Source organism: Mobula birostris, chromosome 27 (genome assembly GCF_030028105.1).
Source record: "Mobula birostris isolate sMobBir1 chromosome 27, sMobBir1.hap1, whole genome shotgun sequence".
NCBI classification, from domain to species: Eukaryota; Metazoa; Chordata; class Chondrichthyes; order Myliobatiformes; family Myliobatidae; genus Mobula; species Mobula birostris.
In genome coordinates, this window is record NC_092396.1 from 20,539,921 (window position 1) to 20,560,943 (window position 21,023).

Genomic DNA, 21,023 nt, shown 5'->3' on the forward strand with positions numbered 1-21,023 from the left:
AGGAGCTAGATCTGGACTGGCAGCAGGCCAGTCAAGCACACGCACTCTGTGTCTACAAAGCCACACTGTTGTAGCCCATGCAGAATGTGGTCTGGCATCGTCCTGCTGAAATAAGCATGGATGTCCCGGGAAGAGACATCGCCTTGATGGCAACATATGTCTCTCTAAAATCCTAATATACGCCTCAGAGTCAATGGTACCTTCACATACATGCAACTCACCCATGCCGTGGGCACTGATGCACCCCCATACCATCACAGATGCTGGCTTTTGCACCTTTTGCTGATAACAATCTGGATGGTCGTTTTCATCTTTGGCATGGAGAACTCGATGCCCGTTTTTTCCGAAAACTAGCGGAAATGTGGACTCATCTGACCACAGCACACGGTTCCACAGTCTTTCAGTCCATCTGAGATGAGCTCGGGCCCAGAGAACTCGCCGGCGTTTCTGCATAGAGTTGATGTATGGCTTCCTCCTTGCGTAATACAGTTTCAAGTTGCACTTCTGGATGCAGCGACGGACTGTGTTGAGTGACAATGATTTTCCGAAGTACTCCCGAGCCCAGGTGGCTATAATTGTCACAGTAGCATGACGGGTTTTTAGGCAGTGCCGCCTGAGGGCTCGAAGATCACGCGCATTCAACAGTGGTTTCCGACCTTGCCCTTTATGCACTGAGATGTCTCTGAATTCTCTGAATATTTCACAATATTATGTACTGTAGATGTTGAAAGACCTAAATTCTCTGCAACCTTGCATTGAGAAATGTTCCTTTTGAACTGACTAACAATTCTCTCACGAATTTTGGCACAAAGGGGTGAGCCACGACCCATCCTTGCTTGCAAAGACTGAGCCTTTGATGGACGCTACTTTTATACCCAGTCATGATACCTCACCTGCTACCAATTAGCCTGCTTAATGTGGAGTCTTCCAAACCGGTGTTACTTGAATATTCTGTGCACTTTTCAATCTTACTTTAACTCTGTCCCAACCTTTGTTGAGTGTGTTGCAGCCATCAAATTCTAAATTTGTGTATATTTACAAAATACAATTAAGTTAGTCAGTAAAACTATTGAACATCTTTTCTTTGTACTTTTGTCAGTTAAATAAAGGTTCACGTGAATTAACATATCACAGATTTTTGTTTTAATTGCATTTTGGAAAATATCCCAACTTTTCTGGAAATGGGGTTTGTAGATGATTAGTCTTTGTCAGGGTTGACTAGATGACACTCACTTAAGAAATTTGATGTCTAGCAGACACAAGCAAATTACATTTCAGGTTATTAACCTACTTTGGAATCTACTCTCCATCATGGAAATGCATGGACAAAGGGCTGAGGGGTGACTACATTGTCCAAATTCGTCAAAAAGCAGCAAACTCATTCACTGTTTCTATAAGTTTTCTTCTTCAACAGATGAGTTCGCCAGATTAGTTATAACAATACACCTTTGACAACTTTAAACAAATCTAAAGGTTAAAATCTCATTTGTACCATTTGTTCAAAGCAAGGAATTTCAGAGATTTGAGTGCATAACACGGACAATATCGAGAATGTGCTCTGCTGCCAAAGGTGGGCTGGGGAGGGGGTGGGGGAGGTCACAGATGGTGGTGTGAATTCACTCCTAGAGTGCTCAGGTACACAGCACTATTTATAAAGTAAGAAAGATATTCGCCAATAGATGCCAGTTAACCAACTAAATCACTAAATTAACTACCTGGTTCTTAACATATTTATATTTATGGAACTTTACGGTATGCAAATCGCTGCCAAGTTTTCTGTATTATAATGGTAATCCAAATTAGTTAAACGACTATCAAGTGCCAATGCACTATTAACAATACAAGACTTTGTTCCTTTTCTCTTAAACTCTAATTAAAAGTTTACTGAGCAGATTTACACACTTGATATATAGAATGATGATGGGCCATGTCATCAGAAAGGGAGAAATAGAATGCCTTACATTACAAGGCCGTATGCCTGGGAAATGTGGAAGAGGAAGCCCAAGAAGAAAATATGTGGACACTGGGAAAGAACTAACAGATCTAAGTGTGCGAGATATCATTGACACTGCATGGGATCGTTCGATGTGGAAAGCCATGATTGCCCAAGCGTGTAACGCGTAAGGCACATGAAGAAGAAGATACAGAAAGACTGTGACTTTCTCTCGTGTTCAAACCTGTAGTTTGTTGCTGCACCTCTGTATGGCACAGTTGAAATAGGTGCGGAATATCCACTCTCTTCCCACGTTTTATGTGTAATAGTGTGCGCCAATGTAGGAAGCAACTCTCCAAATTCTCAGCATGATTCCTGAACAAGGTGTGTTGGGAGGCACAATCCTGTGCAAGAAACCGTGCCTGTGCCTCAAAGCAATCCCTACAAAGAGGAACACAAAAAGCATAGGTCAGAGCTGTGGAGATTCACAACTAGTATATCCAACAGTGCATCATGATGAGAAAAATTATTTACCACTTTAATGCTGCAGGGAAACTATGCATAATCCCTGGATAACAGATGTAAACTTCGACAGCCTTGCTCCAAACTGTGCATCACAGTTCACAGTGAGGACCAATTACACACAGCGAAAGGAACGACCACATGCTGGCACTGCACCTCCAGGACTTCTGAAGCTCTCAGTCAAGCATTTGTGCTGCATAGGGCAATTTTCAAAGAAGGTTCAGCATCTTTTTCTTCTCATTTTAGTCTTCCTGCCTCTCCTGGAAGCAACACGTCTGATTCCTTCTGTGGTGGTTCTTTTCTGACAGGTCCCTAGGTACCCTTCTTCGCGTCAGCCTGGACTAAAGTACTGAAGGACCAAACATGCCTAAATCCTGTCCTGAGCAGCTGTAGGATCCCTAATAACATCTAGCTAAAATGAATTAACTCAGCACTGGATGGCCTTTGAAAAGGTGCCACATGTGAGGCTTCATGATAAGATCCCATGGTATTATCTGGAATGATACTGGCATGGACAGGAGATTGGCTGACTGGCGGAAAACAAGGAGTGGCAATAAAGGGTGTCCTTTCCAGTTGAATGACAACTTCTAGTGGTGTTCCACGGGAGTCATTGTTGCGTCTGCTATTTTTCACATTATATGTTAATGACCTGGATGACAGAATTGATGGCTTTGTGGCCAAGTCTGTGGAAGATACAAAGGTAGGTGGAGAGGAAGACACTGTTGAGGAAGTAGGAAGTCCACAGAAAGACTTGCGACAGATTAAAAGAATGGGCAAAGAAGTGGCTGATGAAATATAGTGCAGGGAAGTGTATAGTCGTGCATTTTAGTAGAAGGAATAAAGGCGTAGACAATTTTCTAAATAGGAAGAGAACTGAGGTATAAAGGCACTTGGGAGTCCTATTGCAGGATTCCCTAAAGGTTAACTTGCAAATTTATTCAGTGGTGAGGAAGACAAATGCAATGTTCCACCAGGACTAGAATATGGAAGAAAGAATGTAATGCTGATGGTTGATAAGGCATTGATCAGACCACATTTGGAGTATTGTGAGCAGTTCTAAGAAAGGACATGCTGAAATTGGAAAGGGTCCAGGGGAGGCTTAAAAGAATAATTCCGAATTTGAAGAGTTGATGTATGAGACCATAAGACATAGGAGCAGAATTAGGCCGTTCAGCCCATCAAGCCTGCTCTGCCATTCCATCATGGTTGATTCCAGTTCCCTGCCAATCCCATACGCCTGCCTGCTCGCCATATCGGTGGATGTTGTCTATATGGACTTCAGTAAGGCCTTTGACAAGGTTCCACATGGAAGGTTAGTTAGGAAGGTTCAATCGTTAGGCATTAATATGGAAGTAGTAAAATGGATTCAGCAGTGGCTAGATGGGAGGCGCCAGAGAGTAGTGGTGGATAACTGTGTGTCAGATTGGAGGACGGTGTGTAGCGGTGTACCTCAGGGATCGGTACAGGGTCCAATGTTGTTTGTCATATTTATTAATGATCTGGATGATGGGGTGATAAATTGGATGAGTAAGTATGCAGATGATACTAAGATAGGTGGTGTTGTGGATGATGAGGTAGATTTTCAAAACTTGCAGAGAAATTTAGGACAGTTAGAAGAGTGGGCTGAAAGATGGCAGATGGAGTTTAATGCTGAAATATGTGAGGTGCTACATTTTGGTCGAACTAATCAAAACAGGAGATACATGGTAAATGGTAGGGCATTAAAGAATGCTTTAGAACAGAGTGATCCAGGAATAGTGGTGCATAGTTTCCTGAAGATGGAATCTCATGTGGATAGGGTGGTGAAGAAAGCTTTTGGTTTGCTGGCCTTTATTAATCAGAGCATTGAGTATAGGAGTTGGGATGTAATGTTGAATTTGTATAACGCCAAATTTAAATTTGTAAAGCCAAATCTGGAGTATTGTGTACAGTTCTGATCACCGAATTATAGGAAAGATGTCAATAAAATTGAGAGAGTACAGAGGAGGTTTACTAAAATGTTGCCTGGGTTTCATCTCCTAAGTTACAGAGAAAGGTTGAACAAGTTAGGTCTTTATTCTTTGGAGCGTAGAAGGTTGAGGGGGGGACTTGATAGAGGTGTTTAAAATTATGAAGGGGATTGATAGAGTTGACGATGTTAGACTTTTTCCACTGAGAGTGGGGAAGATTCAAACAAGAGGACATGGGTTGAGAATTAGAGGACAAAGGTTTAGAGGTAACATGAGGGGGAACTTCTTTACTCAGAGGGTGGTAGCTGTGTGGAATGAGCTTCCAGCAGAAGTGGTTAAGGCAGGTTCTATTTTGTTGTTTAAAGTTAAATTGGATAGATATATGGACAGGAAAGGAATGGAGGGTTATGGGCTGAGTGCAGGTCGGTGGGACCAGGATAGGGTAAGAGTTGGGCACAGAATAGAAGGGCCGAGATGGCCTGTTTCTGAGCTGTAATTGTTATATGGTTATATATCCTTTGATGCCCTGAATGATCAGGAAGCATACTCTCCACACCGACCCTACCCAGTCCTTTCAACATTCAGTTGGTTTCAATGAGATTTTCCCCCACCTCCACACCACCACCATATTCTCCTAAATTCCAGTGAGTACAGGCCCAAAACTGCCAAATGCTCCTCATGTGTTAACCCTTTCATTCCTGGAATCATCTTCTGAACCTCTTCAGACTCTCTCCAATGACAACACTTCTTTCTAAGTTATCGGGCCCAAAACTGCTGACAATACTCCAAGTGCAGCCTGAATACTGTCTTAGAAAGCATCAGCATTATCTCCTTGCTTTTATATTCTATTCCCCTCAAATTAAATCCAACATTGCATTTGCCTTCTTTACCACAGATTCAACCTGTAAGTTAACCTTCCGGGAGTCTTGCACAAGGATTCCTAAGTCGCTCCACATCTCTGATGTTTGAACCTTCTCCCCGTATGGATAATAGTCTGCACTATTGTTCCTTTTACCAAAATGCACTATCATACATCTCCCAACACTGTATTCCATCTGTCACTTTTTTGCCCATTCTTCCAATTTGTCTAAGTCCTGCTGCAATCACATTGCTTCCTCAGCACTACCTAACCCTCCACATATCTTTGTATCATCCACAAACTTTACCAAAAATCAATCGATTCCATTATCCAAATCATTGACAAACAATGTGAAAAGTAATGGTCCCAATACTGACCCCTGAGGAACACCACTAGCCACTGGCAGCCAACCAGAAAAGGCCCCCTTTATTCCCACTCGCTGCCTCCTGTCTGTCAGCCATTCCTCTCTTCATGCCAGTATCTTTCCTGTAAAGCTATAGGACTTTATCTTGTTAAGGGAAGTGTTTGATGGCTCTGGGCCTGTACATGCTGAAGTTTTAAAGAATAAGGGGGGATCTCATTGAAACCTATTGAATATTGAAAGGCCCAGAGTGGACATGGAGAAGATGTTTCCAACAGTGAGATAATCAAGGGCCAAAGGACCCAGCAAGGGTGTCACTTTAGAACAAAGATGAGGGGGAACTTCTTTAACCATATGATGGTGGATCTATGGAATTCATTACCACAGATGGTTGAGGAGACCAAGGCACTGGGAATATTTAAAACAAAGGCTGACAGCTTCTTGATTATGGGGCATCAAAGATTATGTTGAACAAGCAAGACTGAGAATGAGGTTGAGAGGGAAAATAAATCAGTCATGTTTGAGTGCCAGAGCAGACTCGATTGACCGAATGGCCTAATTCTGCCATTTTCTTATGATCTTATGGAACCCTGTACCCTGATAGTACAAAAGGTGTTGATACAGTAAATGAGGAACTGTGTCCACTGGCATGTACATACTGATTTGGAATGACTACAGAAGACTCAGAGAAGATGAAAAGTTTTACACCATGTGATTTTTTGATCTGTGATACAGTATACAAATGAGATGGAGGCAGAATCAATAATAACTTTCGAACAGGATTCAGATAAATATTTGAAGAGTTAAAACTGCAGGCCTGTGGGGAGAATAGAGGGAGGTAAAGGGTAATATATTCAACAGCTAAAAATGAGGAATTATGTAAATATAATAAACCAATAATTATTGTGTATTATATTTCAAACTGATGTTTAAAAATGAATGCAGATCATTTCAGTCTTGTTCAGTTGTCCCTTTCCAAACTCTTAACACTTAAAGATGCAGCTGTCTACTGCAGACTCCAACAAGCAGAGTGCAAATTACTTGTGGTTCCTTGCTGTGAATTCGCCAGGCATTAAGCATTGCACACAGCTGCTTCTTCCCCACCAGAAGGCATAACTTTGTTTTACATGCTGTTAGTTTCCACTTGCAGTGCTCAAGTGTAGTTATAAGGGTCTTACAGAAGGCTATGCAACAGTGGCCAGCAGTGAGGAAAAACAGCACCCTCACAATGAATCAACAACTCTTTGAAACCTCATTATTTATTAACCCACCCGAAGGATACTAATCTCACTAATCTGACAAGAGTGCACCTGTCCTGCTTGCCACATGTACTTAGTGACAGCTCCCTCTGCCTGAAGCCAATGCATAGTTACTCTTCTCCTCTTCCTGGACACCCCACTCTCGTCTTCTGCCTGCTCGGGATTCTTTTTATTGCTAACTGCCAGTGAGACATTAAATGTCTTGACTATAAAACTCCTCTCTCCGATTCTAACCTCACCTCTCTGCACTAATCCTAACCTCACCATCAAACCCACAGATAAGGAGGTAGGGGTGCTGTAGTAGCTTGGCAGACTGACCTCTACCTTCCTGAGGCCAGACAACAACTCTCAGAGACCTCTCCTTATCTACCCCTCGAACAGGTCGTCACTAAGGAGCACCAAGCCATTGTCATCCACACAATCACTGATCTTACGACTCTGGGGACCTCTCATCCACTGCCACCGACATCCTAATTCCCTTATCCTGCACCTCCTGTTTCTACCTCCTACCCAAGATACACAAACCTGCCTGTTTGTCTCTGTTCCTGCCTCACTGAACTTATATCTGCAAACCTCAACTCTTTTTATACCCCGGGTTCAGTCCCTTCCTACCTACATCCGTGCCACTTACATGCTCTGGATCTTTTGAATGACTTCTAAGTTCCCTGGCCCTGTTCGTCTCATCTTCACTATGGATATCTAGTCCCTATGCACCTCCATCCCCCATCAGGAGGACCTTAAAGCTCTCTGCTTCTTTCTGAACAACAGACTCAACCAGTTCCCCTCCACCACCACTACTCTCCTCCATCTGGCAGAACTGATCCTCTCCCTCAATAATTTCCCCTTCGGCTTCTCCCACTTCCTTCTAAACACAGGTTTGCCATGGCACTCACATGGATCTCAGCTAAGCCTGCTTTTTTATCGACTATGTGGACCAGTCCACATTCCAAGCCTTCACTGGTATCGCTCCCCAACTCTTACTATGCTATATCGATGACTGCATTGGTGCTGCTTCCTGCACCCACGCTGAGTTCGTCCACTTCATCAACTTTGCCTCTAACTTTCACCCTGCCCTCAAATTTACCTGGTCCATTTCCGACACCTCCCTTTCCTTTCTCGATCTCTGTCTCCATCTCTGGAGACAGTCTACTGTTGATATCTTTTATAAACCCACTGATTCTCACAGCCACCTGGACTATACTATACAATACCTTGTAAAAATGCCATCCCCTTCTCTCAGTTCCTCCGTCTCCGCTGCATCTACTGTTGGGATGAGGCTTTTCATTCCAGAACTACTAAGATGTCCTTCTTCTTCAAAGAAAGGGGCTTCCTTTCCTCCACCATCAACGGTACCCTCACCCGCATCCTCCCACTACCACACCAGTGATAGGATTCCTCTTGTCCTTAGCTATCACCCCTCCCGCCTCCGTGCCCAGTACATAATTCTCCACAACTTCAGCCATCTCCAGCGGAATCCCACTACCAAGCACATCCTTCCCTCCCCCTCCCATTTCCCACTTTCTGCAGGGATCGCCCCCCCACACGACTCCCTCGTCCACTCGTCCCTCCACACTGATCTCCCTCCTGGCATGTATCCTTGCAAGCAGAACAAATGCCACACCTACCTCTACACCTGCTTCCTCACTACCATTCAAGGCCCCAAATAGTCCTTCCAGGTGAGGCGATACTTCACCTGAGAGGCTGTTGGAGACATCTTCTTTATTTGGTGCTTCTGGTATGGCCGCCTGTATTATCAGTATGACCCAACGTAGATTGGGAGACCGCATTGCTAGCACCTATGCTCTGTCCACCAGAAAAAACGAGATCTTCTGATAGTCACCCATCTCAATTCTACTTCCCATTCCCATTATGAGATGTCAGTCCATGGCCTCCTCTACTGCCGTGATGAGGCCATACTCAGGTTGGAGGAGCAACACCCACCTTATATTCCGTCTGTGTAACCTCCAACCTGATGGCATGAAAGTCAATTTCTCTAACTTCCAGTAATTTGCCCCATCTCCTTCACCATTTCCCGTTCCTGTTTCCCTCTCTTACCTTATCCCCTTATCTACCCATCACCTCCCTCTGGTGCTCCTCCTCCTTCCCTTTCTTCCATGGTCTTCTATCCTCTCCTATCAGATTCCCCCTTCTCCAGCCCTCTCTCTTTCACCAATCAACTTCCCAGCTCTTTACTACATCCACTCCCCCTCTCCCGGTTTCACCTATCACCATTTACACCTTTAAATTCTTCCTCACCTCTCCTCCCACCTTCTTACTCCGACTTCTCCTCTTTCTTTCCAATCCTAATGATGGGTCTCGGCCCAAAAATTTGACTGTTTACGCTTTTCCATAGATGCTGCCTGACCTGCTGAGCATTTTGTGTATGAGGAGAATGGGTGAAGCTGACAGAAAGGCGACAGTAACTCAAATAACCACATGTTACAACAGAGGTCTGCAGAAGAGCATCTCTGAATTGACAACACTTTGAACTTAGAAATGGATGGGCTACAGTCGTAGAAGACTGGGAAATTTTGGATATTTCTCTTGTAAGCCTCAGGTGATTGGAGGATCAGATGGATGGGAGGGTGAGGTGTCATGGGTGGGGGTTGGATTTTGGTGGATCTGAGGGGTCTCATGTGGTCAGCCCCAAGGAAGAGATTAAGGTATTTGCCTTGAGGGGGCAGGACCGACCTCAGGAAGTGGTGGGATGGTATCAGATGGGGGTTGGGGTCAGAAGGTTTAAAGATAAATAAAGTAATCCCAATCCAATATTGAAATGCAAAAAGCAAATTGCCACTGGGGTGTCTAATGACAGTCAGTCTCAGCACAAATTCATCCACAAAGGTCTAAAAGCAACAGGGTACAATGTTACCCCCGGCAAAACTGATAGAGAAATTGCATCAAGTGCACAAAAGTGGCTCCTGCCTGAAATTTTAAAGTGATCCAAATTTTAAAGTGATGCAAAACATCCTGGAAACGATATTTATTGCATTTCATTCCAGAATAAAACTGCTTAACACTAATTTAAAAAAGCAACATAAAGTGATTGCATTTCTAGGCAAAGAACTCAGCTCACTGCAGGGGGTCCCACTTTAAAGCAGTTTATCATCAGCTCAAAACTGATTACTACTGCAGCTACACCCTGTGAGAGAGAAGGCCTATGCTCTATCATTCAACACCAGCTGGCTCTATTCTATATACATAATTCATTTCCTCTGGCTATGTTCACACTTTGGCTTCAAACCTACACCATTTCTTTACACCATATATATTTATACATTTCAGCTGAGTTTGTAACTGGAAATTCGCGTAGTTAATTTCCAACAGCTGCAACAGCCCAATTGCAAAATTCACCTAAGGTGACAAAAGAGAATTCCACAATAGCCCTGTAAGTGCACACTCTGTCCGATGTGATACTGAGCTCCAAGGTCAAGAAGATGCCCATAACAGCAGGAGGTCATTGTAGTAGCTCTAAGAATAAACAGACCATTAAACAGTTGTGATACAAATATTCACTCTTACTTGCCACGTAAACCAGATAAACTCGGGGACTGTATATCCTCATGTTGTAAACGCTTGCATTGTTTCTGCCAGAATCTGTAAATGTTCGTCCCAAGTAGCTGCTGCAGTGCAGCCAACATCCCCGGGTGAACAGAACAGGATTTGCTGACTGCATTTGGAGCTTCAGTTGTCAGATGGCATTGGCGAGCATTTACCGCACATCTCCACTGTGCAAGGGAGAGATGATAAAAAAAGATCAGTGTTACCACTTACATAGTTTCTTGAAAAAAGGAACATGCTCTATACGCTTGATTTCACACATAAAAGCAATGAAAATATATCTACATTTTGTGGTTTCATTACTTTTTTTTATTAGTATCAGATTGTTTTTTCGTTTTTGTGTTTCAAATTTCATTCAAAGGCAAGAACTAATTCTCTGCCTTAGAAACTCCCTCAGATATTCAGATAAATATGCAGCTGGTACAAGGATGGCCAGAAAATCCTGCATAGATGACTGAAGGGTGGTGGAGGTAGGTACTCACACGATATTTAAAAAGTAGTTGGATGAGTATGTGAATTGCCAATGTTATATTGCTAATGGGTGACAGGGTGGAGGTATGCCTCTACCAGAGGTGAAAGGTGCTCCTTCCCTCCGCTAGCCTGCAGGTCACCCTGGGTAGTACCTGCTTACACCCCAACCCCTGATCAAGGTCATGTGAAGCTATGGAAGCAGGTGGTCGTATGAGCAGCTGGTGCACAACACAAGACCTGATTATGCGACCGCTGATGCTAGGCAGACAATCTCTGAAAAGTATTGATAATAGACGTACAGTCCCCGTCTTGTAAAGACACTGCCCAAAAGAAGGCAATGGCAAACCACTTCTGTAGAAAAATTTGCCAAGGAAAATTATGGATCATGGTCATGGAGACCATGATTGTCCATGTCATACAACACAGCACAAGATGTTGACGATGATGATGACAATGACGACATCGCCGATTAATGGGATTAGAATGGATGGGTCAGCATGGAAGTGATGGGTTGAAAGGCTTGCTTCTGAACTGTATGTCTATGTTCTCTGCTTTAGTTTTTAGTCCCTTATTGCGAGTCATCCTTGAGTGGCAGAATAAAATCACAAAAGTTTTAACTGCCAAAAACATTTAATAAATTGCAAGTAAACTAGCAATTGGCAGTAAAATTGTATGTGTTTAAATATGTGATCATTGTATAGGGAATAATAAAATTTTACTAACTGCTTAGGCTTTTAGATAATAAGGCACTTCACTTTTTCCTCATCATCAGACTTAAGTATTAACATCAAAACTGCACTCTCCCTCCATGACCAACCAGTTCTTCCCCACAAAACCACACCATCACATTACTCAAAGTCCTACTTTATATTCACATTTCACTATCCAATGCATAAACCTTCATGATTGCACGTTACTAGCAAAGTTGAGGTTCAAATTGTCTGTTTTTGGCATCTTGCCTGCTGGTCTGAGAGCTAGGAGAATTTCAATACAATGCAGCCTAATTCATGAGATTTACAGAATGCATTTAAGCCACTCAAATATATTAAACCAAACTCTACTCTTTTCCACAAACCTCAGTAGTTTTGTTGGAAGTGTGTTAGAGACAGGGAGGAGGAACTATATATGGAATGATAGAATGGGAGCAAAAATCTGAATTTCCATCCAAAAAACAGCATCTCACTCATTTGCATTTAGACACCACACAGAGGGGAGAGGCATTGGGAGAAGAATGATCTAATAACTAAGTAATTTAGAGTTAACCATACAATGCCTATGAGGGCCTGCACACATGCCTCCTATTAACTCTTTATGGCTTAGTTGATTGCTACACTCACTTGATTAAAATAATAAACCAGGACTCGTCTGTATTGCCTTCTCTCCAGAAATTGCTTCTGCATTTGGGTGAACTGCACAGCCAAATGCAATGCGTGCAACCCTTTCCTCAATAACTGGCGTTTCTGCAGCGACATAGCTGAAGCGTGGAGCTGTTGCGTGGAATTGTGCCAAGCACAAAGGCACCGTGATAGGAGTCTTTTGTGATATGATTTTAAGTAGCTAAAGAAAGGAAATATCAAAGTCAGTTCCACATACACATAACTTCGTACCTAAGAGGAACAATGTACCCAACTTTATCAATGATCGTCAATGAAACTTCTAAATTAAATAGAATCTCTTTTTCTTGCCCGCTCACCCAATTTTCTTTCCTCATCTTCTGAAGGTGCTAACTCTTCATGCTGTTCTCATTGGCTCTTGTCTCACCACCTTCGAGGAACTCTGATATCATTTCCACTCAGATGAACAATGGAACCTAAACTGAACCCCTAAAGCAACATACTGCATCTATAGATTTTCTCAAGATTGTAAACCCATAAAGGCCAGGTTTTTAAACAAGACAGGACATCCAACAAACTCAATCATTGTCAAGCTGGTTAATGACCAATCAATAGAAGATCTCAAGTGGTCAAGAACTTTGGTGAAGTATGAACTAGAATGAACTTTTCAGGTATATAGTCACTCTTCAGAACTTGGTCCAATGAAAAGGCCATTGACTTAGATGTTAATTCTGATACTCTCTCCACAGAAACCGTTTGACCTGCTGAGTACCATCGGTATTTTCTGCGTCCATATAGGTTTCCAGAATCTCCAGTAATTTGGTTCTGCACAGCGGGTATTTTATTGTTTCCAGTTTAAGATGTGCTACTGAAGACAGGCAACAACATACTGGTGGTTCATAAAGCAAGAAATATAAATAAATACTTTATTAATAACACTTTGAGCTTTGTCTCTTTGCAATGGTGCCTCTTGTAAAATGTGCTAATAATGAATGTTTTCTCCCCCCCACCTCCGCCACAAAAACACTTGGGAGATATGAACCAACATTTATCAATTCAGCAGACAACTCAGGTTTATCAGTGAAACTGTTTCATTTGACATTCACAGCTTATTTATATACATATTTTGTTACAATCATATGGGTGCACCTTAAAATCCCTCAATTTTACAAGCATCAAATTTTAAACATTCCAGTGTTTGGATGGTAAAACATAAAGAAAGAATTCCATTTTCATTTGAAGCATTTGCCTCTTTCAAATTGGTTTAAATTATTTTTCAAAGTATAGACTATAAACTTACTCTCCCAATACAAAATTCATTTCGTCCCAAACCAATTCTGGTCTACCTGTACAGACTGTAAAATTTGATTGTAGTAAAATGTTTCTGCTATTCCCATTACACTCTCCTTAAGCATACAAATCTATCACACAGAGATTTATTCTACATCAGGCTATTCCTAACCTGCTGAGCCCCATCTGTACTCATCTCCATAGAAACGCAAAAGTACAAGAGACATCCCACTGACCCTGTGTTTTTACAGCGGGAAGCAGACACAGTCTAACAGCAGTTGCTGCAAATGCTTCACTTAATAGGAACACTCAACAAACTCCAGCTGAGATGGGAATGAGATGCTGACTAAATCATCTTTCAAATGGTGCTCACCCAAATGTTTCATTACCAAGACTTGTCTACAATTTGCTCTCAAAGGCCATAAACTCAAAAGAGGCCTTTTGCTGTGTGATTTTGGTAATATAGTGTTGGAAATGGCCAGATGAAATTTCAAGTGTTTCTGCGCACTTAGAACCATAGAACCACAGAAACTACAGCACAGAAACAGGCCTTTTGGCCCTTCTTGGCTGTGCCGAACCATTTTCTACCTAGTCCCACCGACCTGCACATGGACCATATCCCTCCATACACCTCCCATCCATGTATCTGTCCAATTTATTCTTAAATGTTGAAAAAGAACCCACATTTACCACCTTGTCTGGCAGCTCATTCCATACTCCCACCACTCTCTGTGTGAAGAAGCCCCACCTAATGTTCCCTTTAAACCTTCCCCCCCTCACCCTTAACTCATGTCCCCTGGTTTTTTTCTCGCCTATAGAACCATAGAAAGTATTTTTCCTAATTCGATGCATATGGATTCTTTTCTGCATCAAGCAAAATTAATATTCCTATTACCTCCCAAGAACAAACAGCAAACAATCTTCAAGGCGTTTTTTTTAACTTGCACTGCTCATAATTAATAATGACCACATCTCTGACATTAACTCATTCAGTGTTCACAGTGAGATCAACGCTACACTGGAGGAATCAGATGTAGGTTGGGCGATCACTTGCGTTCAGTTCGCAGGATCCATCCTGAGCTTCCTGTTGCCTCCACTTTAATTCTCCACTACGCCCACTCTGAACTATTGGTCTGGTGACCTGAACAGTTACAGTCAGACTCAACAGAAGTACGAGGAAGAACATCTCATCATCCACCTGAGCATGTTGCAGCCTTCTACTCTGTAGGTAACTTGATTTCTCTGTCTGTATCAGTTGTCCATCTGTGATTTGATTCAGTTTATTATCTCCCCGCACCCCCTTCCCCTCCTATTTTCCTTTCTCACTTTGGAACTGGAAGATATGATTGCCTGTAAGAAGATGAATCTCAAGGTTGTCTTTGATAATAAACGTACTTTGAACTTTGACCTGCCAGGCACTTCATCCTGCTCCATATTTACAATTCAAACTCTCTTACCGATGTTCCCACTCTCTATGTGTTCCCATTCGCTTATTGCACAGATAACCAGATTTACAGTTTATCCTCATGTTCACCCTCACTTTACCCAGAGGAATTCCCCCCACCCATCTTCCCTGCAGCTTAACATCTCCCCTTGCCAATTCTGACAAGGAGTCTTCAACCTGAAATACTAACTCTGCTTCTCCTTTCCTGACCTGGTGAGTACTTACCATTCTGTTTTACCTCTATCCTGTTAAGATCTAAGAATTAAGAAAACCAATGCCAAGAAGGCGACTATTTGATCCATCATTCTTATATCGCATTTATAGAGATCTAACCAATTAGCCTCAATCCATTGAACTTTCTCCAAATTCCTGCAACTTCTTCCAATATGACTATTTACTAATTCCAATCTGAAATCAATATTGAATATGGTTCCATCACCCTTTCAGGTAGCATATTTTCTTTTCTTTATCATCTCTGGTTGTTTCAACAATGTGTTTAGTCTGTGGATGTCCCTTTTACTAATGGAAACAGTTTCTCCACAATTACTCAATCAACACCTTTCACAAGTTTGAACACATCTATTAATTCTCCTCTTACAGCTTTCAAAGTAACTGAAATCTTTCACCTCTACTATCATTCTTACAAATCTCATTTACACCCTTCTTAAAGCCCTAGTACTCATTCTAATGTGTGGACATAATATTCTATCTGGGGCCTAACCAGTGTTTCATAATGGTTCAGTGCAGTAAGAGTGATGCTGGATAATAAGTAAAACAAATTGGTTCTGAAAGAAAACTGTGTAATATTACATCCTTGTAACCACTTAATAGGAGCAAATGCTGAATATAATTATGAAATCATATTGGCACATTAGTACGATTCCAATCCCTTGTGTATTGCTTGAAATTAGACATGATAATTAAACAAAGAAAAAATGGCCATTATCTTAAAGCATAAACTCCAATTTGCCATCTGTGACTCATCCTGAAATTCATAAGTGTAGCAACCCAAACTTACATTAATTAGGTCTTTACAATCTCGGGTCTGCAGCATAAAATTAAATCCAACAAAATCATAAAGAATGGCACGGCAGCACAACAGTTAGTGCTACTGCCTCACACCTCCAGACACCCGGAATCGATCCTGACTTTGGGTGCTGGTTGTGTAGAGCCTGCACTTTAACCCTGTGATGTGTGGGTTTCCACTGGGAGCTCCAGTTTCCTCCCACATTCTAAAGGCATGCTAGTTCGTCATTTTAGTGCTGCAAATTAGTGTAATTTAGTTTCAAAAGAACTATGGGTGAGTTGATAGGCACATGGGATATAAGGAAATAAGAGGAATGAAGCCGACAGATTTGCACTGATGGGAGATGTGATGGGCTGAATAGCCTTCTTTGTGCCTAATAAATAAGCAGTTAATTTGTTTACAACTAAATTGTAAACCTATTTGATTTTGTAATCTGCCAAATAAACATTAGATCTAATTGTACATATTTGTTCCCATATTTGAGCACTATCACTTACTGCACAGGGTCAGACCTAGACAAATACAACAAAAAAAATCAATACACGTCCCAATAAATTATGGGAACAAATGGATAGATTATTAGTCTTTAAAGAGAAATTCTAATCGTTGTTTCTGATGTCAATTTATGTTCGATCAGTTGTTGTTGTTATTGTTACTTTTCACACCTTGTTGGACATCGGCGACATTTTTGCTGTTTCCGTAGCACATGACATTTTTTTTTTTATGAGGCCGAGTTGCTAGCTTGACACTCAAGCCATCACAGATGGAAAGCATGCAAGGAGCCAGCCAGATTTGAACTCAGGACCACTTGCCTTGAAGTCCAGTGCCAATGCCACTACACCACTTGGTGGTTATGTTTGATTAATGACACTGGTACATTATCTGAGCTATCCTCATAAAAAAAAGGTGAAAGTTGATTTCATAAAAAAAGCACCTGAGTTTGGCAGTGTGGAGGAAAGTAACTAACATTAATAAAGATTTAGGCCTAGAAACTGTAGTGTTTTAGAATGAGATAGCAGCAGGGAACCAGTAGCTATTTAGTCATTTGTCTAATGCTGCAAATTTTAGTAACATCCAAGGTTCAGAGCCTCAGGAACAACCAGTGCATATTTTCTTTACTGAAACCAGAATGAGGCATCAGAGCATTGTGCTGTTTGGTCAAGGGAAAGCAGCATCGGAGCTTGATCATAGAAGGTTGGAGTGATAGGGAGCCCCATCATAGATGTATTGGTGAAGGGGAAAATTAGAGCCTTATGATGAATAGTCAAGGGGTAAGGAAACAACAGAGGTCTTTGTTCAGTGGTTGGAAAATGGGAATGGGAAACATCGGAATCTAATGTATGGCTAATTTTGAGGTGGAAATTACATTAATTAGTTAGATATTGTGGCAGTTAGAAATATAGAAGTCGGGGAAATGGCCTAAAGAATGCAAAGTACATAAGGGAGTTAATAGAGTTTTCTGTCCAATTTTCCTCCGGGAAGACCAGATTGTTCAAATTAACCTAAAAAGAACATTGCTTGATAAATGATATCATCCTGTGCAATACAAATCACAAATTACATTTTGAAAGCATGAGGATGGCACACTATAAGAAGTATTAGATCAAATTTCTAGAATGCTAAATGACAGAAATTATCATTATATTTCACACCAAGATAAATCATTTGTCAATTATATAGTGAAAAAAACACTATCATATAATTACATTTCCAGACAAGTCAGTAACATGGGCCTTGAGGAAAGGGAGCACAAAGCAGTGCAAGAATATTGGTTAAACCTTACTTAAATACAGTCATTAATCAAGACAGTTTCTGTGCTCCTGTCATTACAATTGGGTGTTATTAATCCAGCTGCTTACTGATTTGTAAAGATTCTTTACCATTTTTACTAAAAATATTGGAGAGAATTACAGAATTGTCAAGTGTATTCCTAAAAGACTCTAAACCTGGAATTAAGTATTTGTTCCTCTGAAGAATTCTCTTGTTATTTCTTGGTGGATATCAGATTTTAAATTGTTAATTGAATGGGCCACATTTGCACTATTTTTGTACAAAGAAACATTTCCTAACTTCTTTGCTAAATAACCAATGCTCTAACTTTACGGTTATGTCTACTATCTACACTTTCACAAGCAAAGAAAAAGTTCAAGTCAGGTTTATTGTCATATCAGAAAATAGTTTCCATCATATCAGTCCTTCAAAGTATTCCTTAATTCAATGGAATGCAAGACATTTAGATAATCCCTGCACAAAATCTGAACTCTTTGAACCCTGATAGCATTATAATGATTTGTACTGCACTCCATCAAGGGACAGTATTGGAAGATGGCCATACAGATAGAAAGGCACTTGAGACACTGGCCTTCATTTGTTGTAGGACTGGATGTAGAAGTAGGAGGTTATGCTTTATAAAACTTTGGTCAGACCTCAGCTGGAGTACTATGTGTAATTCTGGTCATCAAGCTATCAAAAGGGTGTAATAGTGCTTGAGAAGATGCAGAGGAGACTCACCTGGTGAAATTTGATGAATCTCCTAATTCAATGCACTGAAAATGAAGGTCAGTGTCCTATATGACTTCTCAAACTACATTAGCTACCTGCATAACAGTAGTTCATTGGTGATGAGAGGCTGGAGAAGCAAGGCCTTTTCTTGCTGGAGTGGGGGTGGCCAAGAGGAGAAATGATTGTGATAAATAAAATCATGAGGGATACAAATAGGGTACACTGCAGGAAACCTTTTCCTCATATCACAAGCAGATAAATCTAGAGGACATAGGTTTATGAAAAAGGGAAAGAGATTCATAGGGGATAGAAAGGAGACTTTCTTCACACTAAGCATAGCCAGCTTCTGGAATGCACCTGCTGAAAGAGTGATTGAAGTCGTCATTGATAATATTTACAAAGTGCTGAGATGAACACTTGAGACATTGAGCAATGGACCAAGTATTGGGTGATCTGGTAACATAGAAAGGTGCCTGCTGTTTTATATGAACAAGTTATGCAAAAAGGCCTTTCCATGCTGTATAATCTTATGATTATATTCTTTCCAAAGTGCTGTGCTGAAAACTACATAAGTATGTCTCAGCCTAACCTGTGTAACTATAATAAAGCTTCCTTCCTTACTGGCTTGCCCTTGATTTGGAAAGATTGCTTCAGACATTATTTGTAATTTTAGTGATCTATGTAGACTCTCACCCTGAACACCGGTGTGCCTCAAGGCTGTGTGCTAAGCCCTCTTCTGTACTCCCTTTTCACCAATGACTGCGTTCCTGTACATGGTTCTAACTCCATAATTAAGTTCACAGGAGACACCACGGTGGTTGGCCTGATCAGAGGGGATGACGAGACAGCCTACAGGGACGAGGTCCAGCACCTGGCCGCATGGTGTGCTGACAACACCCTGGCCCTTAACACTCAGAAGACCAAGGAGATCATTGTGGACTTCAAGCATGGTAGGAGCCACACTCACGTCCCCATCTACATCAACTGAGCTGTAGTGGAGCGTGTATCAAGCTTCAAATTCCTTGGTGTCCACATTTCCGAGGATCTCATCTGGTCCCTGAACTCCTCCATCCTGGTCAAAAAGGCTCAACAGCACCTTTATTTCCTGCGGAGCATCAAGAAAGCTCACCTCTGTCCCAGGATACTGACGGACTTTTACCGCTGTACCATTGAGAGCATACTCACCAACGGCATCTCAGTGTGGTATGGCAATCGTCCCGTATCGGACCACAAAGCACTCCAGCATGTGGTGAAAACTGCCAGCAGATTATCGGCACCCAATTGCCCACCATTGAGAACATCTACCATAAACGCTGCCTGGGCAGGGCGAAAAGCATTATCAAGGATGCATCTCACCCTAACCATGGACTTTTTACTCTCCTCCCATCCGGTAGGCGCTACAGGAGCCTCCACTCCCGCACCAGCAGGCACAGGAAGAGCTTCTTCCCTGAGGCTGTGACCCTGCTGAACCTCACATCACAGCGCTAAACAGTATTGTACCCATATTATAATGTCTCGGTACTTTTATATTTGTGTGCTGTAGCACTTACTTTTTTTTCACAGTTATTTTGTAAATAACACTATTCTTTGCACTTCTGGCCAGATGCTAACTGCATTTCATTGGCTTTGTATCTGTCCTCGGCACAATGGCAATAAATTTGAATCTAATCTAATCTAATCTAGATTAAGATACAAGTAAATCTCTTCCACTTTTCTCTGCATCAGCTTTATATTTTAAATAATATTTTTATCTATTCCCATTTGGAACAAATTGGGCAAGAATCACTTACATATAGCAGTATCCCTTTATAATTTAATCTTCCAGTCTAAATTCTTAACTGTACCACAAATCTTTGTGATATTGTCAACTTTAGTTGTATAGGTCTCTGTGTATTACCCAAGTAATTAATGAATACAAGTGACTAGTTGAGGGGCCAGCACTCATCACTGCAGGGCATTCCAAGTCATTTATTTCAAGTAATGCTCACATACCCAATATCTCCACTCTGTTAAAGAAATCCTCATGAGATCAATAACTTGTCCTCGCTTCCAAGTATAACATTAACTAACAGTAGACTGGAGACAAGAGACTGCAGATGCTGGAATTTGAAGCCACGCACATAATGCTGGAGGAACTTAGCTAACATTTATGGTAAGAAATGGATTGTCGATATTTCAGGTCAAGAGCCCTTATCTGGGCTCAACTAGCTATCCTGATGGAGGGTTTTGACCCAAAGCATCAACTGGTCGTTTCTCTCCTCAGATGCTGCCTGACTCATTGAGTTCTTCCAGTACCTTCTGTATGGCTTAGCTACAGGGTCAAATGCCTTCAGGAAATCCATGTGCAGCTTTGAATGTGCAGCAATGAATGCATTGTGCCAAATCCAATCTTTACTACCTGTTCCTTTGAGACATCATTTCTAGTATGTCAGTACAAATCATAGGGTTACAGAGCACTACAACACAGAGGCAGACCCTTCAGCCCATCTAGTCCATGCCAAATTGTTATTC

General features: G+C 41.5%; 1 protein-coding gene across 1 annotated transcript in view; it reads right to left on the bottom strand.

The window, feature by feature from the left end:
* LOC140188776 (uncharacterized) overlaps window positions 1-21,023 on the bottom strand; it is a 32,995-nt gene that overhangs the window by 2,943 nt on the left and 9,029 nt on the right. Inside the window, exons 4-6 of the mRNA XM_072245399.1 lie at window positions 12,253-12,472; window positions 10,406-10,611; window positions 2,178-2,374 (exon numbers count right to left, since the gene is read on the bottom strand). Coding sequence (XP_072101500.1) covers window positions 2,178-2,374; window positions 10,406-10,611; window positions 12,253-12,472 — 623 coding nt within the window. The remainder of the gene's footprint in view (window positions 1-2,177; window positions 2,375-10,405; window positions 10,612-12,252; window positions 12,473-21,023) is intronic.